At 39.4% G+C, this 27,067-nt stretch overlaps 2 protein-coding genes and 1 non-coding gene across 6 annotated transcripts in view; 1 reads left to right on the forward strand and 2 right to left on the reverse strand.

The window, feature by feature from the left end:
- Positions 1 to 2,621: 2,621 nt before the first annotated feature.
- CSTF2 (cleavage stimulation factor subunit 2) lies at positions 2,622 to 26,404 on the forward strand. 2 transcript variants are annotated; one of them, XM_004064499.3, is made up of 15 exons: positions 3,241 to 3,351; positions 4,393 to 4,471; positions 5,115 to 5,284; positions 6,151 to 6,287; positions 6,745 to 6,864; positions 6,979 to 7,116; positions 9,490 to 9,613; positions 10,892 to 10,954; positions 13,680 to 13,739; positions 14,387 to 14,528; positions 15,610 to 15,785; positions 16,052 to 16,344; positions 20,218 to 20,328; positions 21,116 to 21,241; positions 23,594 to 26,404. In XM_004064499.3, the coding sequence occupies exons 1-14, from the start codon at positions 3,294 to 3,296 to the stop codon at positions 21,236 to 21,238; spliced, it is 1,794 nt and encodes a 597-aa protein (XP_004064547.1). In that variant the 5' UTR covers positions 3,241 to 3,293; the 3' UTR covers positions 21,239 to 21,241; positions 23,594 to 26,404. The 2 variants fall into 2 exon arrangements, with proteins under 2 accessions (XP_004064546.1, XP_004064547.1); XM_004064498.4 differs by lacking the exon at positions 13,680 to 13,739 and having other exon boundaries at positions 2,622 to 3,351.
- Positions 5,484 to 5,616, reverse strand: LOC115932539 (small nucleolar RNA SNORA9). Its single transcript, XR_004068807.1, has one exon. It is a non-coding gene; the product is annotated as a small nucleolar RNA SNORA9 (small nucleolar RNA).
- Positions 26,200 to 27,067, reverse strand: part of NOX1 (NADPH oxidase 1) — a 30,870-nt gene continuing 30,002 nt past the window's right edge. For all 3 annotated transcript variants that reach the window (XM_063703137.1, XM_063703138.1, XM_004064500.5), the window contains one exon: positions 26,200 to 26,931. In XM_063703137.1, coding sequence (XP_063559207.1) covers positions 26,805 to 26,931 — 127 coding nt within the window. In that variant the 3' untranslated portion in view covers positions 26,200 to 26,804. The remainder of the gene's footprint in view (positions 26,932 to 27,067) is intronic.

Below are 27,067 nucleotides of genomic sequence, written 5' to 3' on the forward strand. Positions count from 1 at the left end.
CAACAACAGCATGAAGCATCCCACCTTCTGTCTTCATTTTGCTATAAACTGGAGGCAAAGGAAATGCTGTCACTCAGGGAGTATATCAATGAAGGGAAAGACTCTCACAAGACAGGCACTGAGGCAGGAGTCACTAGCACACAGTGTATAAGTGAAATCTAAATATAAAAAAGCAAGCACTTCGGATATATCCCTTGCACACACCTCTTCTTTTATAACCAGTAGAGTGAAGTTGGTTGCTGAAGTCACAGAACCAATAGTCTATTTTCCACAGACGGCTGATGATAGCAGAACAAGCCCTGGCTAAGTCCCCCGCTCTTTTCTTGAGTAGCTCATTGTTATAAGCCACGGACCCACCATCACCAGGTCACATGTTCTGTACTCTTTCCTAAAAACAGTGACAAAATATGCTGAGCCATCCATATTTCCTCAGTTACATTGAGAGGCAGGAGATATAACAATTAAGCAGTCTCTGGAGCCAGAGCAACCTGAGCTCAAACCATGCCTTAGCTTGCTTGTTGTGGGACCTAGGCAAAGTTACTGAAACTTCTTTAGACATGTTTATCAATAAAATGGGTACAGTTGACTGGCTCCAAGATTTCTTGACCTCTTGATGTATTTGCCCTGCATAATTCCTAAGACTGTGATTATAATGGATTTTACTCTCATGATTAGGTTTTCACATAGCACAGTTGACTTTAATACAGGGAGATTATCTGGGTAGGCCTTGCCTAAACACAAGAGCCATTTAAAAGCAGAGTTCTCCCCAGCTGGTCAAAAGAGAGAATCTCTGGTCAGAGATTCACAGCATAAGAAGGTTTCAATGTGTCATCACTGGCTCTGAGATGTAGAAACCCACATGTAAGGACCAAAAAGAAGCCCTTAGGAGCTAAGAGCTACAGCCCTCCAGCCAACAGCCAGCAAAGAAACAAGGACCTCGGTCCTACAACCACAGCCAACCAAATTCTGCCAACAAGAAAAATGAGCTTGGAAGCTGATTCTTCTCCCAAAGATTCCAGATAAGAGTATAACACCTTGATTTCAGCCTTGTGAGATCCTAAGCAAAGAACCCACTCATGTCCACCCAAACTTCTGACCTACAGAACTGTGAGCTAATATATGAGTGTTGTAAGCCACTAAGTTTGTGGAAATTTGTTACACAGCAATAGAAAACTAATACAATGAGGACACAGCAAGTGCTTAATAAATGTTAGCTTTTATTATTACTAACTCATTGGGATCAGCTACACAGTTGTAAGAAGGCTAAAGTAAAAATTATTTATGCAAGGCTGGCAGTGCAACATAGCATTCAGATCCAGGGTCCATTTGGTCTAATATGGCTGATATTAAGTGTTTCTCAAGGGGAGAGACATTATTGGCATTCAATGGGGGGAGGGGTTCATCCTGTAGAACTGCCTTGGACATGGCAGTCCATTTATCATCTCTGGCTTCTCTTCCCCTAGCAGTAGTCATTGCAACAACTGAAAATGCCACTGTACATTTCCAAAAATGCTCCTCCACAAGGGTTGAGAACTTTGAGAACTACTTTAAGGAAAATTTCATAAGAAAGCATGCGTGTCTTAAATGCTGCCATAAAGCTACCTCAATAACTACAATGCTACTCAAATTACCTGACCCTAAGAATCGCCAGTGGCACTTGTTTAAATATAACGATTCCCAAGTTCTTTCCCTGGAGTCCCATTCCATAGGGCTGGGGTGGAGCCCCAGGAATCTATACTCTTACTTAAAGACCCCAGGTTAATCTTTTGTTTATGTAAGTTTGCCAAACACTGAGTTAGAAATATACTCAGCCGTACACGCATTTAGCAAAAGTTCACCACAACGGAACAATGACACACACCAAAACTCTTTGAAACTGTGCCTTCTACAGAGCTGTAAATCTCCTTTTGGACCATTCCATTACACAAGGTGTCCTCTTGGTCACACAGTGATTGCAAATGGGACTCTAGAGTCATGGAAATGGGTATACTCTTCTCAAACTTTCCATCTTTACCAGAATTACTTCTTAAAGTGATATGCTTCACGGTGTAAACTAGCACTTATTAATTTTTTCTAAATATTTATCATATTTCATATACTTTTATTTTGGAGATGGAGTTTCCCTCTTGTTGCCCAGGCTGGAGTGCAATGGCAGATCTCGGATCACCGCAACATCCATCTCTCGGGTTCAAGCGATTCTCTGGCCTCAGCCTCCTGAGCAGCTGGGATTACAGGCATGCGCCACCACGCCCGGCTAATTTTGTATTTTTAGTAGAAAAGGGGGTCTCCATGTTGGTCAGGCTGGTCTCGAACTCCCGACCTCAGGTGATCCGCCCACCTCGGCCTCCCAAAGTGTTGGCATTACAGGCGTGAGCCACCGCGCCCGGCCCATATACTTTTAATACATGTGGAATCAATAAAAACGTCCATGCCTCCAATTCCGTGGCTATTTTACCGTTTTCCTTTTTCGGACAAGTCCCTCAAAGGTAGCGCTCTTGGCTCCTTCCTTTGCTTCTGCCCTAACCCTGTCCTCCTGAGGTGCCCCCTGGATTTCCTCCAACCCCGGCAGGGTCTTCCTTTCCGGGTTGATACAACGACCTGCCCTGCATGCCATTTCCCAGGCGCGTGGGCACCAAAGTGTGGAAAAACCGATGAATGACGTTTTCTGTTTCCGATACTCTGCCTGCCAGAATCCCCTGCCGCACCGCCCCACCACGAAGCACATGGAACCCACGGACTACACGAGGACAGAGGTCTGTTCTCCCTTTACCTCTCCCATTTCTTCAACTATGCTTCTCTCGGCTGGCATGCCCTTTCCTCATCTCACTCCACACACGCACAGGTTTAGCAAATAATATGCACGCTGCTGGGACGGGCCCAAGCATTTCCCTCCCTTGATAGGGCGGAACTAAAATGCAAGCCCCACAGTTGTCAGCAAAGGACTTCCCTGTTACCATGGTAAAGCCGCTGCGCCTTTATTGTGGTTGAGGAGTACTTGCATCAACCTAAGAGAAAATTAATAAGAAGGAAGTCTGCAGGCTGAAACCCTTCAAATTAGCCTGGACTCGCCTGCATCTGGCTCGGAACAGAGTTAATCTTAGGAGTGAGAATATAGCCCTCCGGGGGACGCAACTCGCGCCTGCGGCTAACAGAATGTCTCCAGGGGAGGGGCTCTGCGTCCGTTCCGCCCAGGCACTTCCGGCTCACGCGCCGTACGGAAGCGTGCTCAGCGCTGGGCTTGTGCTCCGTACGGAAGTGTGCTTTGGCGCACCGGAAGCCGACTCAACAGAGCTATGGCGGGTTTGACTGTGAGAGACCCAGCGGTGGATCGTTCTCTACGTTCTGTGTTCGGTGAGAGGAATTCGTTGTAGTCAAGCTTCGGGGAGGGACTCCCCTCTGCACCTTCTGACTCATGAATCGCTACCGGAGCCGCTGACGGTTCGGACGTGCAGTTCTCCCTGCTTATCCTGTAGGGCGTCCAACCTGAGTGAAGAGATGTTCCCATTCTGCCGAGGTCTTGTAGGCTTTCCGCAATATCAGTGGGGAAGTTAGACTAGCGTTCAGCTTCTGTGCGTTTCTCCTTTCATGAGCTTCAATTATTCTCTAGAGGAGAAGGCGCACGGCAACAGCTCCTCACTGTCCCGTACTACTTCTCATCCTCTGCCCCAGAATAGAGACTATATGCTGAGGGTATAGATCCTAGTGTCCACTTACTGTCCTCTCCTAAGGACTTTCATCCTTTGCTTTTTATCTGTAACATTTTAGTTCATCAATAGTGGTAGCGGCCACCTGGTGTCCTGAGATGGCTTGTAAGTGAATGAATGAATGAACTATTAAGATCTCCTCAGAGGAATTTTAACAAGGATCGAAACGATTCTGAATTATCTTTTTGGCTGAAATAAGTTGTTTTTAAAAATACGTGTGATTATTTTAGAGTACCATTTGAAAGGGACATGACAAAGTAGTTCAGAATACTTTTTAAACATCTTTCACTACATTCATTGTCATTCTCCCTTAAATGTTGTATGTGTGGAAATACATAGGAACCTGTTTTAAAAATCATATTAAATAACATTGATATTTTTTGTAGTCACTGATGAGACTTGCAGATCTTTAGGTAAATACCAGTGCCGAAGTATTTATTTGCACCAAAGTTAAGGAAAATCTAACACTTGTCAGATCAGCCTGAGAACTAACATTTGAGAGTACCTACACATTTTGTATTTAGTTTCAGTGGTATATTTCCTTTGTTAAGAGGTCTGAAGAAATACAATGGAATTGGGATTGGAGAACACTATTTTGAGTCTTATATTTGATGATATAAGTTTACTTTCTCACTAAAGATCTATGTTATAAACTCAGAATTTTAATGTTACCTATTTTCTTCCTTAGTGGGGAACATTCCTTATGAAGCTACTGAAGAGCAGTTGAAGGACATCTTTTCTGAGGTTGGACCTGTTGTTAGTTTCAGGTGAGATCCCCTTTTCCTTCATGGTGGGAGCTTCTTAAAAATCACCACAGATTTGGCTTTTAGTAATAATGGCAGGTTTTCTTTACTGGTGACTTTTCACATACATTTTGTTCTTGTAACAGCTTTATTGAGATATAATTGATATACTATACAATTGACATTTATTCTTACCTAAAATATGTTTTTTTCATTAAAAATGTTTTTTAGGCAGGGCATAGTGACTCACGCCTGTAATCCCAGCACTTTGGGAGGCCGAGGCAGGCGGATCACCTGGGGTCAGGAGTTCAAGACCAGCCTGACCAATGTGGTGAAACCTTGTCTCTAGTAAAAATACAAAAATTAGCCGCCGTGGTGGCACATGCCTGTAGTCCCAGCTACTCGGGAGGCTGAGACAGGAGAATTGCTTGAACCCGGGAGGCAGAGATAGCAGTGAGCCAAGATCATGCCACTGCACTCCAGCCTGGGCAACAGAGCAAGACTCCATCTCAGGAAAAAAAAAAAAAGTTTTAAAAAATATTTCTGTGAGGCTGTCAGAGATATAAGGTTATTTATGTTGCAGTGGGCCCAATTAAAGCATGGCAATGTTAGCAGGAACCCTGTATGTGTGTAACATTTGTTCCTGACACTTGGTTCTGCTCTCCAGATTGGTATACGACAGAGAGACAGGAAAGCCAAAGGGTTATGGCTTCTGTGAATACCAAGACCAAGAGACAGCACTTAGTGCCATGCGGAACCTGAATGGGCGCGAATTCAGTGGGAGAGCACTTCGAGTGGACAATGCTGCCAGTGAAAAGAACAAAGAAGAGCTGAAGAGTGAGTACAAATCCAACTTGGATGCAGTATGAGTTAGTAAAGATGTAACAATGAAGATTTTCCATTTCTGATATGTTTTAGAATATGCTGAAATGGTTAGCCACACAGCTTGTTTATTACTTGACTGACCTGATGTGCCTGAGTTAGGCAAGTATTGTATATATCTTTTTAAAAACTTTTTATAAATTTTTTTTCAAGTAATTGTCTGAAATTTCTATACCCTTGCTCTGGATGGAGCAGGGCAAGGCCTCAAACCGTTTCAAAACTGTTCTGGCAAGCACTGTAGGGATGCATAGGGTCACTGCAGACCTAAGCATGCTGGAGGCTTGCTAGTAAGTGTATATCTTTAAGAAACAGATAAAGTTGACATTAGAAATTCTTCAGTTGCTCCAGCCTGGGCGACAGAGCGAGACTCTGTCTCAAAAAAAAAAAAAAAGAATTTCCATTGCTAAGGAGTTATTTCCAGTTAAAGATGAATTCAAATTCGTCAAGCCATTAGTAGTACTAACTGTGGCATTAGTCATTCCTGTCATTCTTTTCAGGAATTTTTGAAGTTAGCGTATTTTTCTCTTTTAACCTTTTGTTTCTGAAATGACTTGTTAAAAGAAGTCAATGTGCCTAGTTCTCTAACTTAGGTTAACATTGTCCTTCCATGTGATCATGATCCCCAGCTTTCCTCTGAGAACAGAAAATACACTCTCACTTTCCTCCACAGAAACAAGAGGCTTTCACATCATTTATTTCTCAGCTCTGGAGAATCTAAAATTATCAGCTGGTTCTTACAGCAGCCCTGAAAAGTAGATATTTGAAATGATTTAGCTTTTTGTTTTGCCTCCCTAACTTTCTTGTACTTTCTTCTTGATTAGGCCTTGGCACTGGTGCCCCTGTCATTGAGTCACCTTATGGAGAGACCATCAGTCCTGAGGATGCCCCTGAGTCCATTAGCAAAGCAGTTGCCAGCCTTCCACCAGAGCAGATGTTTGAGCTGATGAAACAAATGAAGGTGGGAGGAGGCATTAGGTTATGAATAAAGCAAATCACATCAGGTTTTCAAGGAGTTACTTGAATTAGTTCCCTGAGCTCAAATAGAAATTGTCTGTAGACCACCATTTCTTGCACCTTCAATATTCTGTATGTACACAGTATATTTTACATTTTGTACAAAGAGCTTTCTATTTTTGTACACAAACACAGCTATCCAAACAATCCAGCTGGAGTTTTGTGGCCCATAGATGTCAGATGTAGATATTAAAATTTGGCTTTTTTCCTAAATGATAATATCACAGTATTTGAAATGCCTCTTTCTTCTCTTGCCTGCCATGACCAAGGTTTTTTTGTGCCATGCAAAAACTAATGATAAAGAGCCTCTTGAATATTACATTTCTCAGAGGGGAATGGCTCTAAATCACTATCAGTTTCTAAGTCATAAGTATTGAACCTGAATCTGCTTATCTTCTCAGCTGTGTGTCCAGAATAGTCCCCAGGAGGCACGGAACATGTTACTTCAGAACCCTCAACTGGCTTATGCTTTGCTGCAAGCACAGGTAGTGATGAGAATTGTGGATCCGGAAATTGCCCTGGTGAGTGCTTCTGGTTCTTTTATGGAAATGGCCGGGTAAACCTTGAGTGGGATAGGAACTACCTGATTGCTTTGTTAAACAGACAGCTCATAGGTTTGTCTTTTCACTTTTTAGAAAATTCTGCATCGCCAGACAAATATCCCAACGCTGATTGCAGGCAACCCTCAGCCAGTCCATGGTGCTGGGCCTGGCTCAGGATCCAATGTGTCAATGAACCAGCAGAATCCTCAGGCCCCTCAGGCCCAGTCTTTGGTAGGGCTTTATCCCTTAACATTTTTTTGTATCTGTCTTAGAATGTCATTTTCTTTTTAGGAGAATATATTGAAAGAAGAATGGTCAGGAACCAGAGATGATAATTTCAATTTCCAGGCATAAAAGCAATTTCCAGGTTGCAGAGCACATGACATCTGAATGAATATAGATTCGAGTCCAAGTTTGTAAAACAAAGAGATCCTTCCCGTATGCCCTTTTCTTATAAGCTAACTTTGTGTGTATGTGCATGCCTGGCACTGTGGTTGGCACTTTGTTATTCCATATGCATTATCTCATTTAATCCTCAAAGCAATTGTATGAGGTTGGCACTCTTATTATCTCCATTCTTACTGATGAAAACAGTAAAGCTTGCTTTCAAAGCATGACACAAAACCCTAAAGCCATAAAAAATTGATACATTTGAAAACTAAAAAATTTCTATATAAAGAAAAAAATAAGTATCAAAGACATGACAAATTGAGAAAAAGTATTTACCACACATGTGATGGAAAACAGACTAATAAAGAGCCCATAGTCATTCACAAGAATGTTTATTGCCTTAGAGTGAAAAATTGGAAATGTCCTAAATGAACATCAGTGGAAGAATGGAGAAAATGTGTGGTACATTCATCCAGTGAAATACTGTACAACAGTTAAATAAACTACACGTATCAACATGAATGACTTTGAAAAACATAATTCCATACAGCAGTTAAGATGAACTAGGATACGTAATATCAACACAAATAACTCCAAAACAGTGACATACGGACATGAAACTAAGTGAATATGGATGCATTCCCGAAATGTAGGATATATGTTTCTGCATAAATCCCCAAAATATGTGGAGTGAGTTGCAAAATAATATATTGAGTATGTAATGATTCATATAAAATTTTAAAACATTAAGAAGACGTCTTAGTGGTCATCTAAGGAGAAGAGAGCACAGGATGCAATTGGGGAAGACCGTACAGGCCATTGGTTTATTTTATTTACTTATTTATTTCCTAAGCTGGGTGGCTATTTTATTTTCTATATGATTTGTATATCTGTAATTTTTCATAATAAATTTTAAAAGGCCTCCTATAAATTAGTAAGAAAATTTCCAATAACCCAGTAGAAAAATGGGAAATAGACATAAATATTTCACAAAAGGAGAAATATAAATGTATAAAAATTTATTCAACTTCAAAATAAGATAATGTAATAAATTATCATTTATATATGTAATGTTATAAGATAATGTAAATAGAAACTACAATAAGCTACCATTTTTCATCTCTCAGGTTGGCAGAGGTACAGGGCAGGGACCAGCAAACATTTTTCTGTAAATGATCAGACAGTAAATATTTTTGGCTTTGCAAGTCACAGGATCTGCCACAGCTACTCTGCCATGGTAGTATGAAATCAGCCATAGGCAATAAGTGAACAAGTGTGTGTGGTTGTGTTCCATTAAAAGTTTGTTTATAAAACCAGGCAGTGAGCCCGATTTGGCCCATGGGTCATAGTTTGCCAACCCCTGCTCTAAATAAATAAATACATTTTCAGAGATAGAAAAAAAAACTAAGGCCCAGAGAGGTTAGCTGGTCCAAAAATTGACACAATTATAAGTGGCAGATCTATTTCTGAACCTGGTTTTATCTGACCTCACAGCCAGTTTTCTGTTAACTACTTTCCTATACAGCTCTTCCTTTTCTTTTGTAGAGTTTTGTGTTCCTTAAATGTGTATGTGATTTTTTTTATATAACTTGGCTTTTATTCTTTATTTATTGAGCTGTTTCTAATTCAAGGGACTACTCAGTTTTTTGGGGAATTCACAGATGAAAAGATGACATTCTCTTTTTCTCAACGAGTTTTAATGTAGCATTAAAAAAAAAATATTTCACATTCCCCCAAAACCAGAATTATATCTAAGGACAGGAGTGAGAAAAGATTGGTTAAATTTAAAAAAAAAATTGTTTTTTTTTTAAAGAGTCCCAGTCTCCTTTTATGTTTCTTGGGTTTAGGGCTTTTTTTTTCTTTTCTTTCTTTTTTTTTTTTTTTTTTTTTTTACTCTTATTGGCAGCCCCAATCATGAAGTTAACAATAGGTGTTATGTGCTGCCTTGCCACACAGATAAGACTTGTCAATCTCTACATTGAGAATATGTTCCATCTTAACCGTGTTCCATATAACCAGGCTCATGACGTGTATTGCTTCTGTGGAGTTTAAAGTGTGTGACAAATCTAATGCTGCATAAGACATGCCATACAAAAAGGATGTTTAGTAGTGTATTTGGGGCTGTTCATTTGAAGAGGACTTTTCAGGTCATAGACTTAGTATATTGAGTATCCACAGAGGCATATACATACTCTGTTTTTTTTGCTTGGTCAGGGTGGAATGCATGTCAATGGCGCACCTCCTCTGATGCAAGCTTCTATGCAGGGTGGAGTTCCAGCACCAGGGCAAATGCCAGCTGCTGTCACAGGACCTGGCCCTGGTTCCTTAGCTCCTGGAGGTAAGTTTCATTTAGTCTTCACCATTTCAGTATTTGCTAAAGTTTTGTCATAGCCACTGTTGCAGTGCAGCCAAATATGATAATGGGATCCTTAGGTAAAATTAATACACAGCTAGAAAGTATATATCTTAGGTGGAGGAAATAGTAGATTTCTTACGTTAAATCCTATATGTCTAATTATAAGAACAGGGAAAGGGACAGTAAAGTGAAAGAGCATAGTAAAACTTCCAAGTTAACAAGGGGGAAAATGGAATGAGTGGAAACGAAGTCAAGCCAGCAAAAATAGAGAAGAGGAAAAAAGGAAGAGACAGTGTAAAATAAGTAATAATAAATGTAGAGTAAGATGGAAGGAATAAAAACTAATGTAGTTGTTACTCTGCTAAATATGAATGAACTGTTAGATTAGGTTCAAAAGCTCATGAAGAAAACAGACAAAAAATACAAGGTCACATTTGTTATAGCATATTAAACTGACGTAAAATTGTATTTTAACAAACATAATCAGAACAAACAACAAAAGGGAAAAAGAGAAAGTTAAAAATATACATTTATTGAAAATGTATAGATCAGCAATTAATAAGAGTATTGCTCATATACTTGTAACTGTTCCTTGTTCAACAATTGTAACTAAGAAGATTGAGTGAAATAATGATTCCCCATATGAAACATCTGTATGAACACATGATGTATTACCAATATTTAAAGTTTTTTTATGTAACAAACTTGGTTTTTGTTAATTTATCTAATCTAGGGTAGGTTGAGTACAACACTGCTCATGGAGAATGATTTAATTCTAAATTGTTCTGTTCTGTAGAGAATCCAGTCTGCAGAGCTAAGTTGATGAGGAATGGAAGAAGAGATTTTTTGAAGAAATTTCTGCAAACTCAGGAATTTTTTGTATCTACTTTAGGGTTGTTATGTATCTACTTTATCCTAATAGAGTTATACTTGTATTTAAATTATCTTTCATGACAGGAGGTCCATGGGTAAGTGACATTGTTTTCCTGTATTATAGAAGAGCTTCCTGCCAAGAGTTTGGTAACCAATGAGATGAATTATTCTTATTGAACTCACTATTCTGTCACTGAAACATAAAGTACAAGTTGTAAATATACTAACAAACCCTATCTTCTCTCTCATTGCATTGTTGAATATCTTCCTTTGTAGGTTTCTGCTTGTGGAGCAGAATGAGGAAATTTGTAAACTCAGCCACTGTTCTAATTTTTCTTTTCCGCTGTTCTAATTGGTGTTTTTTCTTGTCTGCCCTTTATCTTCTAGGAGGAATGCAGGCTCAGGTTGGAATGCCAGGAAGTGGACCAGTGTCCATGGAACGGGGGCAAGGTAAATAAATATTAATGTCTGAGTAATGTTAATTGGTCATGGAAGTGTTCCACATCCACAGTATCTAATATGGCAGCCACTAACCACCCATGGCTATTTCAATATTAAGTTAATTAAAATTAAGTAAAATTTAAAACTCAGTTCCTCAGTCACAATAGCCACATTCCAAGTGCTCAGTGGCCACAGGTGACTAGTGGATACCACACAGAACATTACAGATATAGAACATTTCTATCATCGTAAAAAGATCTATTGGACAGTGCTGGTCTAGACTTTCCACCTGGTGATTCAGAGTCCAGCTCTACAAGAATTGATAATGAAGCAAGTGGATCGTTTGTTTCCTGATTCCTAGTCTAATAATTCCACTGACATGTTCTCTCTCCCTGTATGGATATGTGTTGACTGAGTAAGGAATTTTAATAATGAGCATGTAAATATGTGGCTGGGTATGTAGAAGACTAGATTTAAACCCCAGAGAAAACTGGGAGGGGATCATAGGTCTGTAAAGCCTACTTAATGAACATATGTTGTACCGTGGCTGTACTGCTATATACAACAGTAGCTGCTGCTCCAAAATCTCCATGTTGTTTCTTCATGTTACTGGAGTTTGAAGGACAAGAAAGTGCAGTGGTTCAGTTGGAAACAATGTTAGGAGGAGAGATCGTAAGAAAAGAGAAGGAACTGAGTGCATACTATATGCCAGGCACTTTAATTTTCATAAATAATCTTGTGAGTTAGGTGGCAGCACCTCAGTTTTACAGGCAAAGAGTTGGAAGCTCAGAATAAGTTACTTTCTCAAGGGGACAAGGTAAGTAAATATTAATGTATGAGTAATGTGGACTGGATTTGGTGCTCTTATTCTCTCTTCCAACTAGTAAGTGGCAGAGCTAAGATTCAGAAGTCTTTGACTCCAGAATCTATCCTCTTTCTGTCACTCCACACTGCCTCTGTTAACTTCCAAGCATATTCTTCAGTGTCTTCTACTCTTATTCCTTGGGAATAAAATGATGGGAAAGACTGCTTTGGACAAGCATAGAGAAGCTTAAGGTTTTTTCTTTTGTAGCATATGGCTTATAAGTGGAACCCATTTAAAAAGCAAAATATTGGCCAGGAGCAGTGGCTCATGCCTGTAATCCCAGCACTTTGGGAGGCTGAGGTGGGTGGATTGCTTGAGCTCAGAGGTTTGAAACTAGCCTAGACAACATGGCAAAACCCCGTCTCTATAAAAAATACAAAAACTAATTGGGCAATGGTGGTGTGCACTTGTGGTCCCAGCTACTTGGGAGGCCGAAGTGGAAGGATGACTTGAGCCCAACAGGTTGAGGCTGCAGTGAGCCATAATCGGGCACCACTGCACTCCAGCCTGGGCAACAGAGCAAGAACCTGTCTCAAAAAAAAAAATATATATATATATATATATACACACACACACACATATATGTACACACATACATACATAAACATTAATATACAAGCCTGTGGTTTTTACACTGGGGTTGGTTGCTGAAGTGACAGAATTAACTTTTTCTTGTTAGAAGTCTGACAGCAGGACAAACTCCCTGGCCAAATATCTCATATTTTCTCTAAGCATCCCATGCTTTTGTGCTATTGTACGCCCCCCTATCCCCACCGCACCGTCAATAGATCATATATGTTCCCCAGAGTATTTCTGCAGTAATGAGAAGGTATTAGGGTTTCAGTCATACTTCTACCTGTCATGGGGCCAGCACTCAATCCATCAGGTTTTAGCTGTTTAGCGCATATTTGCACAAGACATCTTCCTATTATAGTTATCTTCACCTTTTTGTCAGAAATTGACAAAGGGAAATGACTCATGTTTTGAGGGTATTTCCAGGATGTCTTCATGCAGAGACAAAGTGAGATGAGCTTTCTTTTATAGTTTCCTTCAGTACCCAGCAGAGGAAGCAAGAGTCTTTTCGTGTGTGCCTAGTTTGTCTTACTTTTCCTGAAATCCATGCTGCTTTTGTACATTTGTAATGCTGAAAGGAGGTGGAGATGTTTGAGAAGATACTTCTTGCTTCCCTGCCATGTTTGTTTAGTGTTGGTTCCCATGTCATCTCATTAGTCTTTGTTTGCTGTTGTCATGATGTTTATTATCAAAGACTTGCTGTGGCAGAGTATTTCTTGTGGAGTGATATTCTCTTTCATCATGTAAAGTTCATTCACTGCATTTCCCCATCTGACACATTTTTGACAGCAGAAATTTTTGTGCTTTAAAATGTGACAAAAATAGAATTGCCGTACTTCAGTTATGGCCGCTTCAGAATGAATCTTGCCTTCCAGATTCAGTGCAGTTTCTTTTATGTTTTGCTTCTGAAACTACATTTATGTTCTTTGCATAACTAGAAGATTCAAAACTATCCTTTTTATATATTTTTTTCCTAATGATTTCATAAGGAGACCTAATGGAAAACTAGTAGCAGAGGTGAAAATCGAAAATGTCAGGTTATTCCCACCTAGATCAAACCAGTGCCCCCATGGGATTCCCTTTCAAAAGCTATCTGGTCAAAATGGAACTATTTCAGAGACCCAAAGGAGCTAGTGTAGTTTAGGGAGATTTTGTAGCCTGGAGCAAGCCGATGAACTCTTGGCTTTTTAACTTATATATGTAAATCTCAATCTCCATGTGTGTGTGTTTCTGCGTGTGTATGCAAGCTATTTTAAGTGTCTGCTCTTTCTCCTTTTGAACTTACTGCTTACCTAGGAACCCTACAGCACTCGCCCGTGGGACCCGCCGGGCCTGCATCAATTGAGCGAGTTCAAGGTACCCATTGTATCTGTGGGTTTCCTTTTGCTTGTGGTGTTCAGGGTGGGACGTTGAGAGGAAAAGAGCTGCGTGGCAGTCATCCTCGCGTTCAGAACCCAGAAGGGTAGTGTTTTTGGGTTTTTGTTTTTTTAATTTTTTCCTGTTGAGGCCACAAGCCTAAGATTGACCTCTTCACACAGGGCAGAGAACATGGATGATATGGGCATCTGTCCGAGGCTGTACTCCCTCCCTACTGGTGTCAGGAGGCTTGGATGGAATAGCAGTCTGTAAGGAGACAGCGGGTTCTTGCAGAGCCATGGCAGTGTTCACATATGCCAAGACTCTACCTCTCTTTTGTGACTCTGGTCCTTGAACTAAGATTGATTAGAAGGAAAACCAGGAGCATAAATTTCTCCAGGTCGCAGTGCTAGTCCTTGGCAGGTTGCTCCCCAGTTTGCTCTTTATATAATTCCATCCATACCTCTGACATGGCACAGATTCTGCCTACACCCTGCTTCTGTTCTTGAGCTGCAAGAGGATTCTGCTGTGGTGAGGTTTCACCCACTCTAAGGTGTCTGAATTATGTTGTCAGTGGTATATAGAGTCATTTCTTGTTTGCTTATGTGTCTTTCACAGCAGTAACTCCCCGTTTGTTTCCCTGTCAGTGCCGATGCAAGACCCCAGAGCAGCTATGCAGCGGGGATCCTTGCCTGCCAACGTCCCAACCCCTCGAGGCTTGTTAGGAGATGCTCCGAATGATCCACGGGGAGGCACTTTACTTTCTGTAACTGGAGAGGTAGAGCCTAGGTAAGCACTAACATAGAAGGAAACAGTTGAAGAAATCAGAATTGTCCCTTCTTCCCTGAGAACAAAATCTTTCTGTACCAGTTGTACCTGTTTGCCTACTTCAAAAGATAGATCAATATTCATGGCCACTGTCCAAGGATAAGCACTTCTCCTAAGGCAGAACTATGTACTTGAGTATGTCATTTTGAGCTACTATATTTTTAGAAATTGGAAATTTTAGTATACATACTTGAACAGGGAAATTTATAGTAGTGGAAATATTAATAATAGCAATAATAGGCCGGGTGCAGTGGCTGACGCCTGTAATCCCAGTACTTTGGGAGGCCAAGGTGGGTGGATCACTTGAGGTCAGGAGTTTGAGACCTGCCTGGCCTACATGGTGAAATCCCACCTCTACTAAAAATAGAAAAATTAGCTGGGCGTGGTGGCGGGCGCCTATAATTACAGCTACTGGGGAGGCTGAGGCAGGAGAATCGCTTGAACCCAGGAGGTGGAGGTTGCAGTGAGCCGAGCTCATGCCACTGCACTCCAGCCTGGGCAACAAGAGTGAAACTCCATTTCAAAAGTAAATAAATAAATAAAATAATGATAGTAATAATAATTGACATTAATGGGGATCATGCCTCTGACTCTGCTCCGAGTACTTTACTTAGATCATCTTATTAAATCCACAAGATCCTGTGAGATGGATACCATTATTAGTCCCATTTTACACATGAAACTGATGTGTGGAAAAGTTAAGTAATGTGTCCAATATCACACAGCTAATAAGTGATAGAGCCTAGATTTGAACCCATACAGTCTGAATCCAGAGCTCATGTTCTTATGCATTGTTCTGCAAACTCGTACATATAATGAATATTCGTTGATTCCTCCCTAATTATGAACCAAATAACGAAATTCTAGAATATGTGGATTTATATCTCTGTAGCTTTTCTTCCATCTATTTGGTGTTATTTTCTTGTTAGTATTCATAGACTGTTTACATCAGCTCTTTGTTGGATGTTTACTTACTGATCTGGTTGGTACTTTGTTGTTGTTTTGTTCTATTTTAAAATATAACGTTTTTCTCCATCTCCAGAGGTTACTTGGGACCACCTCATCAGGGTCCACCCATGCACCATGTCCCTGGCCATGAGAGCCGAGGACCACCCCCACATGAACTGAGGGGAGGGCCATTACCCGAGCCCAGACCTCTAATGGCAGAACCAAGAGGACCCATGCTAGATCAGAGGGGTCCACCCTTGGATGGCAGAGGTAAGGGGAGATCACATTGCAAATGCCATAATGAACTCAACTGTCTTAGGCTCTAATCTGGGATAAAGAATGCTGGAACAGTAGGTTTGCAAGCATCTTTAAGGTTTATCCACAAATCTGAGAAACTGGGGAGGAGACAATAGTCTCATATGTTAATAGCTGAGGGGACAAATGTGACTAGAAGAGATTTCTATCTTGGATTGTTCATCATTCTTGCAGTACATGCAAGTAGCTACATAATGGTTTTCTTACAATTTTCTTTATAGGTGGAAGGGATCCCCGAGGAATAGATGCACGAGGGATGGAGGCCCGAGCCATGGAGGCAAGAGGGTTAGATGCCAGAGGATTAGAGGCCCGTGCAATGGAGGCCCGTGCGATGGAAGCTCGTGCAATGGAGGCCCGAGCGATGGAGGCCCGTGCAATGGAAGTCCGAGGGATGGAGGCCAGAGGCATGGATACCAGAGGCCCAGTGCCTGGCCCCAGAGGACCTATACCTAGTGGAATGCAGGGTCCCAGTCCAATTAACATGGGGGCGGTTGTCCCCCAGGGATCCAGACAGGTATGTGTAACACTGACTTCTGGCATCCAAGTGAAATCTTGATCTATTCAGGAATTGATTATTGAGCCTAATTATTACTGCCTTCTGACTCGGGCTGTTTCTTAGCTTGTTAGAAAGGGAAGACTCGGATCTCCCTGTAGCTTCTCTATCCCTTAAGGTGGTGATTTTCTGGCTATCAGGATTGTAGTTCAAAAAAAAACAACCTTATCCCACAATAAATAGCTATTCATTTGGAGCAGAGCCCCTGAAAATTTAGGGGTTAGAAAATAGTCTTCATTGGGGTACAAACCAACATCATGTACACGGTTTTTTCCAAAATATACTTGCCCGGATCTCATCCGAGGTATAACTCAGAATCTCTTATCAGTAGGATCTGAGCATGGATAGTTTGAAAAACTTCCCCCAAATGATTCTAATGTGAACCCTGACTGGGAACCACTGGGTTAGAGTATATGAAGAGCTGTTAGTGGCCATTTAGATAATCTTAGGTTTAGAGAGACCTGTGTTAATTTATTGTCATCACATAGCCTAAGTGAACAGTGGAATGTGAAAGGCAATTTATTAATAATCACCTTAAAAGGTGTGGAACCGAAGTCTTGTCTCCTCTCTTTTATTTGGATCTCTCTGCCCGTGTGTACATGCTCCCTCTTCATCTCGACTTGGTTGTGGAGAGGTGGTATGTGTGTTTCTTCCGTGAGTTTTTATATTCTGGCACCTTCATTTCCCTCTAACTGCTCCACCTTCCTTTTCCCCCCTTCCTCTGTGTACTTCTGTCTTCTATTTTTTTATGTGTCTTCCTCCCCATGTCTGTGTGTATGAGAGAGAGAAAGATAATGGCAGAGCTGGAATGGAATACATCAATCATCTAATTCCCTCAGTTTATAGGTTTGGAAATTAAGGCCCAAGAATTCAGGTGACTTGACCAAATTCACATGACTAAAAAGTGGCAGAGCAAGGAACAGAAGCCACTACTTTTTCCACTTTACTACTCTGTCCTGTTATCTGCACATTTGTGTGTGTGTATATGTGTGGATATGTGTCTACCCCCTCCTCTGTAATATGAAATACAAATAGAGGGTTTTTTTGCTGTGTGTAGAATAAAACTGTTCTCTATTGTATTTGAAGTGTTTGTGGGCCTTGATTTTTATTGTACTCTCTATGGTCAGTAGCCTAGTAACAGAAATGGTTTTTATGCATTCATTCTGTCACTCAGCAAATATTTATTGAGCACCTACTATGTACCAAACATAGATCTAGGTACGGGGGATACTGCAGTGTGAACAGAACAAAGCCCCTTCCCCCATGGGCTTACATTCTAGTTGGGAAGACAGATAACAAACAAATAACTACATAATGCGCTTACGTAATTTTACTGGTACTTCTATGGTGCAAGACATTGCAAGTAAGGGTTGGAAGAACATTTCTGGATAATATTTTGCTCCTTTCTCTCTGCTGGTACTTGAACTTATTACCCTAATACTAGGTTTATGCCATTTTCATTAGTAGATTCGATAAAGCCAATTAGATCTGAGGCAAGAGAAAATACAAATTTTATCTTCAAACCTTTAAAAAAATTTTAAATTAATATATTAACTTATAAATATATATATTTGTTCATCTATAAAAGATATATATATTAAGAACTTTAAGCCAGGCATGGTGACATGCACCTGTAGTGCCAGCACTCTGGAGGCTGGGGCAGGAAGACCATTTAAGTCTAGGAGCTTGAGGCTGTGGTGCATTCTGATCGCACCTGTGACTAGCCACTGCACTCCAGCCTGGGCAGCATATTAGACTCCCATCTTTAAAAAAAAAAAAAAAAAAAAGCCAGGGTAGAATCCTGTAGTCCCAGCTACTCTGGAGGCTAAGGCAGGAGGATCAGTAGAGCCCAGGAGTTGGAGGCCAGCCTACACAAGATAGTGAGACCACATCTTAAACTAAAAGGAACCTTGCTTCCTCTCCTATGCTTGTCTCCCCTGTGGCCCTCTAGGTCCTGTAGATAATCACTTTTATTAGATTTTTCATGTTACTTTCTGGAAAATATGAATATGTATTATTTTTCCCCTTTCACTGTTCTGTACCTTTTTTTTTTTAACTTAACAACATGTCCTTAATTCATACTTTTAAATTAGATTTTAAAATTAACTCTAGTCCACTTAGTTAGAAACTTGTGGGCAAAAGGCTTATTATTACTAGGGTGATTATATAATTTATCATCTAAAGGAGAACATGAAAGAAAGTGCTGTTACTTTACTTGGAGGCAAAAACATAAACTGGGACTATCTTAGGGAAACCAAGATGTATGGTCACTTTTGCTAGTACTTATCTGCCTAGAACAAGCACACCTAGAAACTTAAAATGGCCGTTATCGAGTGGTTAGATCACAATTACAGTACCTCAGATTAAAGCTTCAAAAAGATTATACTCAATTCCGAATTGTGCTGCTATAAACTCATGTGACCAAACACCACCTGTTCCCCAATAACCTATGGAAATAAAAAATTAAAAAGAAAAAGATTATACTCATAGGTGTTTCAGACCCATAATAGCTCGTTAATGTTCAGACTGGTCTCTGGAAACTTGTCTCTGGTTTCAGTATTGATAATGAACAGAACAGTGATAATATTCTAGCAGTCTGTACAAATCTGTACTAATGTTTCATCTATCCATTGTCTTTGGGAAATGAGTTAATGCATGTAAGTGAATGTTCCAGATAATAGAACTATTCTACCAAGTTTTTTAACTTTTTTAATAAAAAATTATAAAAAGTATTTGATATTTCCTTTCTTGAACAGGATACAAAAAAATAGTTTAATCAGTTTTGAATACTCAAGGTCATCATTAAATAGATTCATTATTGCCTATACCGTAATATAAAACATAGTTATCTCCTGTTTGGTTTCTGGTCTCCTTCACTGTCAGGCCGTCACCTGGCTCTTCATATTACTGAAGTGGTATCTGCTCCTAACAGTTATTTATCCGTATTTCTTTTATGTTTTGCTGCTTCTAATCTGCTGGGTGAGCAGGTAACAAGTTTGTTAACAATATGTGTTTATTAAGAGAGTACCTAAGCCCTGGTTGAATGCCTGAGTGTGAACATAATGCTTGTATAGGGACATTCTAACAGTTACATTTGGTACTCAAGAGGTCTTTTCCTTGGGTTCTGGTAGTCTTGCAAAGGGTTGAACTCATTGAAGATCTTAAATACCAGTAAGTATGATATCACTGTACTTGGTTTTTTCACTCCAGTCAGTCATATTTTTTGGTCTACATTTAGCAGAAAGCATCTGCCATATGTTCTCTATGGAAAGCTATAAACAGCAAATGTTGGGCTAATAGCAGTCTTTTTCCTGGAGGCCTTCCCATTGCCTTTCTGCCTCTCTTGACATTATGAACATCTCTGCCTCACTTGTGGGATAGGGCCCTTTGGGACAAACTACCTGTATCTGATTGAACTAGGGTAGGGGGTGGCCCTGTGAATGTAACTTCCCCAGTGGACCAGCATACATTTTCTCTAGACTCTGTTGGCTTTCATTTGTATTTCCAGTGAGCACTAGTTTCCAGGGTGCTCTCAGTTTTCACTGTGCTTATTTGGCTGAATTTTGATTAATTCACTGGTATCCAGTTGTGCTGTGTGATATTTGTTGATGATGCTGGAGCTGTTGTAAGCAAGTATGTCGAACTTGCTAGTTGATCTCTGGCTAAACCCTGCCTTCTGCTATTGCTAACAGTAGAAAATGATCTTCAGAGTCATTGATTTGCTTTTTTTACTCATATCTGTATAGAGATCGTAATTTGTCACATTATTACTGAATTCAGGTTACCTATACATTAAAAATGCCAAAAATCTCTCTTTTCTCTTTGTACACATAGGTCCCAGTCATGCAGGGAACAGGAATGCAAGGAGCAAGTATACAGGGTGGAAGCCAGCCTGGCGGCTTTAGTCCCGGGCAGAACCAAGTCACTCCACAGGATCATGAGAAGGTAAGCAACACTGTCTGACTGCCTCCTTATGCACAATTCTAGCCTTTTTGATTCCTCTTTTCACAGTTACCATGTGACGATCCTGGGTCTTCAAAGTCCCTTTGGAGGTGATGTTTATTCTAACTTAGAACTCTTTTATGATCTTGTTACCTGAAAATTTGTGAGTCTGGTCCTGAAGTTCCTAATGGATGTGAAGTTCTTAAGTGGATGTAAATGGCAGCTTATTTTATATTTCACACTCATCTGCCAATAGCAGGTTTTTCTTGTTCAGGCCAGATTGACCTGAAAATCCACACCCTTTTTCCTTCCCTTTCTACTTTATCCCTAAAAACAATAGTAGATTCCCCATGATTATATCTTTCTGTTTTTATATTTGACCATTGTGGGGAGCTTATGTCTGATGGAAAGGCTAAAATTTGTGAAAAAGAGAGACTTTCAAAACAGGATTAAAACTTGAAGGATTTCCAGGGCTCACAGATACCATCTTAGTATCCAGGAACTTTGAGTTCATGAAGTTGTCTGTTTTGAATCGTCTAATCTTAGGTATTTTAATTTATACTTGTTCTTCTCATTGTACCTTTTCTCACCAGTTTTTTTTTATTTTTTATTTTTTTTGGAGGGGGGCTGTTGGTTTTTTTCTGTGTGAAATGTTCTTCCTTTTTCCATTTTGCTTCATATCCCACTACAGTAGCTTTTTGGACAGAAGCTGGTGGTGGGTTTTTTGTTTTGTTTTGTATTTTTTAGCTGCCATCATTAAAACTCACTACCTTTTTTTTCCTCTGCACAGGCTGCTTTGATTATGCAGGTTCTACAACTGACTGCAGACCAGATTGCCATGTTGCCTCCTGAGCAAAGGCAGAGTATCCTGATTTTAAAGGAACAAATACAGAAATCCACTGGAGCACCTTGATAGGTGAGCAAACTTAATCCCCATCTGAGTAGGACTAGCTCCTTGTCTATTCTGGGTATATACTTTTAACCTTAACCAACAAGATTGTTCTCTCAGCGGCCCTCAATCCACTCAGCTAGACTCTTCTTTACCCTTCAGTAGGTCAGCTCCTGTAGGGATAGAGTAAGGCTATACAATATTTGTTCAGTTGTTGAATTGCTTATAATCTTTCCTAATGACAAAGGTAATGTATGATCAGTTTAACAAAAGTAATCACATACAGAAATGTAGAAGGTGAAAGGTAAAAAGCCCTGTTTCCTCAATCTCATTCCCCAGACAAAACCTCTAAATATAGTTTGGTGTGTATCCTTCTACAATCAGTTGTATTATTTTATTCCAAACTGTCCTGTCAAAATGGAAAAATACAAAGCATTTCAATAAAATATGTAAATATTTTGTTTCTTGTATTTATTTTATAGGGAATATTTTGATGTTGAACTATAGTAGCACATAATTTAAGGTAGTAAATGTCCGTCATCACCATCAGTTTCTATATATTTTGGAGATCGCTGTACCCCACTACCCTTATTTTTCTTGCTCATCATTTAGGCAGAAATAATCCAGGGGCCAAGCACAGTGGCTTAGCCCTGTAATCTCAGCTTTGGCAGGCTGAGGTGGAAGGATTACTTGAGACCAGGAGTTCAAGACCAGCCTAAGCAACATAGTGAGACCCCATCTTTACAAAAATTTTTTAAAAAATTAGCCAGGCATGGTGAGATGCGCCTGTAGTTCCAGCTACTTGTGAGGCTGAGGTGGGAGGACTGGTTGAGTCCAGGAGGTCAAGGCTGCAGTAAGCCATGATTATGCCACTGCACTCTAGCCTGGGTCACAGAGTGAGACCCTGTGTCAAAAAAAAAAAAAAAAGGATCCAGGTAACCTGCTTCATAAATAATCATGTGACAACTTGATTACACATACATGTATCAGTGTTTCTTTTTTAAAAAAAATTTCCCCAGCATTTTGTATTTTATAAACAGTTCTTTTTTCTAAAAACAGTTTAAAATTCATGTTGCCCCACTATCAGGACAGCACAATTTAAATTTCTACTTTTTACCCTATCCATATTATAATTCCTATTCTTATGTTATATAATAGTGAACTCATTTAACTATTAATAATTACCACTCTTACAAAATATATCATTTTAATCCATACTTGTGATGTCTTTAAACATTTAAACTGCGACTATGCATCATATATGTATTTAGACCTTAAATGAATTAATGAGAAGCTATCATAGATAGAAGGCTCAGTAGACTTTCGGTACCTTAACGTTTTATTCCACAAACCCCACATATTCTTTTTTTTTAGTAAAAGTATAGACTACCTATTACATTCAGAGGAATAAATAAAAATTATTTCTTTTACTAATTTACTTAAGCCAGGGAAGGCATTCCTTACAATGTGAGAAAATTACTGCTTACTGTTTCTGGATAGTGGAGGTAGAAATGTTTCTGAAATTTCTTTCATTATAGTTTTGCTTATAAGATGTTTAATTTAAGGCCTTGCATATTAACCACAAGGCAAAGTTTTTGTCTATTTTTTTACCTTTTATTTTTAAATAATCATAGACTCAAGGAAAGTTGGAAAAATAATACAAGGAGTCTCATGTACCCTTCACCCAGTGTAGTGCAAAACCAAGAAATTGACATTGGCACATTACTGTTAACTTGACTGCAAACTCAGTTTTCACCATTTTAAAAAAACTATCATAATTTGTGTATATGTATGTGTGGTTCTATGCAATTTTATGTGGGCAAGATTTTATTGTGTGTCTACTGGTGTTTGTGTATACCATGGCTAAAGTGTTGGCTTTTCCTCCATCCTATACCTAGCTAGTTGTGATCCATCTCTGCCATCATGGACAGGCTTCTATACTGTTGTCATTAGAGATGAATGGTTCTCAAACAAGGGCAGTTTTGCCCCCTAGGGGACATTGTCTTGAGACATTTTTGGTCATCACAACTTTAGGGAGTATGGCATGCTACTGGCATTCAGTGGGTAGAGGCCAGAGATGCTGCTAAACATCCCATAATGCACAGGATGGTCCCCCTCACCCACCTCACCCACTTCCCAATAGCAACTAGTACTCCAGCCCAAAATGTCAGTAGTGCTGAGGTTGAGAAACCCTGCTGCAAGGGCTGATTGCTTTGAGGAGTCAGGAGGCAGGAGACAGATACTTTGCAAATCTGTCCTGGTGATTTGATTGTATGCCTGTCCTCCCTCCCCTAGCCTTTTTATTTTTTTTCCTGAAGTTTTTCCGGAAGAGAGCTTTGTCTTCACTTCTAATGGCTTTATCCTAACTTCTTCTTACAGGTTTTCAAAAATACCTGGCAAGAAATCTGGAAATTCTATAATTTTGTTGAAATATTGAAAAAAGATGACCTGCATCCTAACCCTTGAATGACTCAAATCAGTGCCAGGTGGAGGACTCCCATCACCTTCTCTCAGAACAAAATCACTTCATTTTATTGTCTTAGTTTGTATATTTTCTGTGACTTGAAATAAACTTTGAACACAATTTTAGTACACTGCAAATTGATACACATGACCTTTTTGCTTTTAAAAAGCTTAACACTAAGGGTGAAACCTTAGATGTGTTTTCTACCCTTACTGCGGTATTGTACTTTAACATATTGCCATAGTTTTGTTTTTAAGTTAACCATTTATTCTTCTTGATGATATTTGAGAATTTCTCAGAAGCAATGTTTTCTGGAACTTGGTTTTTGTTTAGTTTGCTTCCAGTAAGAATTATTATAAGGCTTTGCCTCTGAAAATATTCTAGCACTTCTGAGTCTTCTGGGAGAAAATATCACATGCTTAGAGCTATAAAATGGTCAGAAGGCTAACAGAGCAAAGAGCCTAGCACAGCCGTGTGTTTAGTTTAGAAAAATCCAAATATCAAAATGCATTTGTTTCAATAGCAGGTCTGAACATGTATAATTCAGAGTTAAGACAAAAATTGTTTTAGCACTGGTTTGAGTGTGTCAGCAACACAAGAGACTGTTGACATTTACTTGTGTGTTCTTAAACTTATCAGTCTAGGCAGTCAACTTTGAAAGTTTAAAAAGCCACTGATTTTTCACATGCTCAAGATGAAATAAAAACAGAAATCAAATGAACAAAATACATTTCATCCTATCTTCCAGGCAGTCCCTAACCTGCAGCCCTACCCTGTAACTACGTTTATTCTGGGAACTTACAACACAGAAAACCCTAAAACTTGTACATTCTTCTCATTTTAAGTGGACCAAATGTAGAGCACAGTCAGATTGCTCATTAGGTCTGCTCCTGCCTGCTTCCTTGCGGATAGGTATGAACATAATTAGTGCCATTAGCTCTAATCTATGGGTCTTATTGCCTAGTATTTCTCTCTCTCGCCGCCGCCGCCTCCTCTCCCCCCACCCCAACCCCGTCTCTCTCGTAGTGGCATTAAGGAGGAACATGGTTTCTCTCCATCAGGCCAACCTCAAGAGGTTAAGAGTTGCCTTAATAATCAGTAAAGTTCTACTGGAACTACTTTTGAGCCAATTTATATTCTTGGAATTCTATCCCCTGGGTTAGGATTATGGTCAGGTGAATTAAAAGCCTGGCATAGGCTTAGAGAATGTAATAGCATATTGCTTACATGTCAAGCAAAAGAATGCAAAGATAATCAACTTTTTGAGTGACAATGAAATTGAGGGATTTTCTACTCATATAAACATTTATAAGAAATTTGCTGATTAAGGTATTTCATATTACAACTTTGCAAGAAAAACTTGCTCAAAGCAGGTGAGGAGCTTTCTGTGTATCCTGCTCATCCCCAGTTCAACTTGGATGTTGGCTATGCATAGGATTTATTATATTCATTACCATGAATATAATCGTGAATTTATGCCTACTCCCATAAATATTCAAGCCTTGGGATATTGATTTTGGCAGCCATCATATCTTGAAGTGAATGTGTCAATATATTTAGACATGGAGACCAAGAGTGATGCCTTTCTCATTAGGAACTCGTTATAAGTTTCAAGATTCCAAATCAAGGTCATTGAAGATGAAGTTGTCATTTGGTCAGTAGTTGTCTAATAAGAATCATGTCTTAAAGGTTTCATTGTGCATTTTCCCAAAGCCTTATTAAACCTGAATTAGCTGAAATCCGGGTGAACAAATTGGCAACAGCAGTGGTATCCCTCCCTATGTAAACAACCATCAGTATTGTTTTACTGTTGTAATAAATGAAACATGATTAGCCACCATGAGTTCATGACCTACCTTTATTGTGCTCAGACTAGTGACAAAAAACAAAAACAAAAACAGTTTTATCCCTCAAGCCGTAGAGGTTCCTAAACTATTAGAAACAACCATTTGTTCATTCGTGGTCACTTAATGGTAGAAAAAATAGATAATATAATGCTAATTCAGTAGAATCATTCTTCTAATCTATAATGAGTTGAATTGTCTGGGCACAATGAAGTGTGAGGTTTCTCTCTTAAGAGCCCTGGGCTTCTCTCCTTCTAGTGATTCACTGTGACGACTAACATCCCAGAGCCAGTGTGGTCCTTGTAGGCCGAGGTTGGGTAGATGGCAGAAATAAAAAGCATTCTGATAGAGAATGAAGGCATTTTGCTTATGTTATTAGCTGAATGATTCCTTAGCGATATAGGTAGGAGTCCACAAAAATCTATGAAAATTATAAATTGTTATTTTTTAAACTAGACATTAATAAACTCCCTTAATAGTGATAAAGAGCTCCTCTTGACTAAATAAGTCATCCTAACATGGCGTTCAAGTTTTCACAATCACTTTTAACAGAATAATACAAGATGACAGTATAGCTGACTTGCAATTATAATACAATTTCAATTACAATTAGCATACTTTCTAGATTTTCTTTCCCAAATGGAGAGCCCAAAAAGAAGTAACAAAAGACTCATTCATCAAGTGAAGAAGAAAATCCTTTATTTTTTGATGAGCAAAAATAAGAATAAATTGCTGTTCACACTGGATAAGACCATATCAAAAGTGACAGTAAAAATGTACACTGTTGGTGTTATATGGGGATGGGGTTCTCGGTAATTGTTTATTATTTATGTTTATTGTTATGTTTTGTCATTATTCAATAAATTTTTATTTAAAAAGTCACCCTACTTAGAAATCTTCTGTGGGGGTGGGAGGGACAAAAGATTACAAACCAAAACTCAGGAGATGGCAACACTGGAATTGATAAAATCACCTGGGATTAGTTGTATAACTCTGAACCACCAAACCTCTGCTATCAAGCCTTGCTACAGTCATGGCTGTCCAGAAAGATTTACAGTTATTTTTCTGAGAAAGGATCCATGGGCTTTAAGAACTTCAGAAGTTCTTAAGTTGCTGAAGCTCAAGTAAGGAAGTTGAATGCAATCAAAAAAAGAATACCAGGGAGTCAAGGCTTGAGAGGCACATTCTTATCCTAAAGTGACTGCTCAAACCTGACGAGACCAAGTAAATTACTGAAGATACAAAGAGACAAAATGCAGATTACCGTCCTTATTCCTATAACTCAAAAATTTTCTTTGTTGAAGTAGAATTGAACCTTTCTAGGATCCAGACTGGAATATCGGTGACAGCATTTGCGCAGGCTCTTTGCCAAAGTCCGAGGGCCACATAAGAAAACTCCCACTACAGACCTGTAGGAACAGAACAATAGTAAGGGCTAGAATGCAGCAATGATAGAATGGAGAAACTGCCTCTGTTAGGCCTCTACTACTTCCAAGAACCTTGAATAAAAATTCGGTTGTTAACTCCCACGTTCTTCATGGTAGT

Source organism: Gorilla gorilla, chromosome X, assembly GCF_029281585.2.
Source record: "Gorilla gorilla gorilla isolate KB3781 chromosome X, NHGRI_mGorGor1-v2.1_pri, whole genome shotgun sequence".
In the NCBI taxonomy this organism is placed as follows: domain Eukaryota; kingdom Metazoa; phylum Chordata; class Mammalia; order Primates; family Hominidae; genus Gorilla; species Gorilla gorilla.

Excerpts from the sequence above, each read along its gene's own strand:
- CSTF2 (XM_004064499.3), top strand. The coding sequence starts at position 3,294 with ATGGCGGGTTTGACTGTGAGAGACCCAGCGGTGGATCGTTCTCTACGT. Across the intron at positions 9,614-10,891 it reads TGGTTCCTTAGCTCCTGGAG|GAGGAATGCAGGCTCAGGTT; the intron begins GTAAGTTTCATT and ends TTTATCTTCTAG. Across the intron at positions 15,786-16,051 it reads TCCACCCTTGGATGGCAGAG|GTGGAAGGGATCCCCGAGGA; the intron begins GTAAGGGGAGAT and ends TTTTCTTTATAG.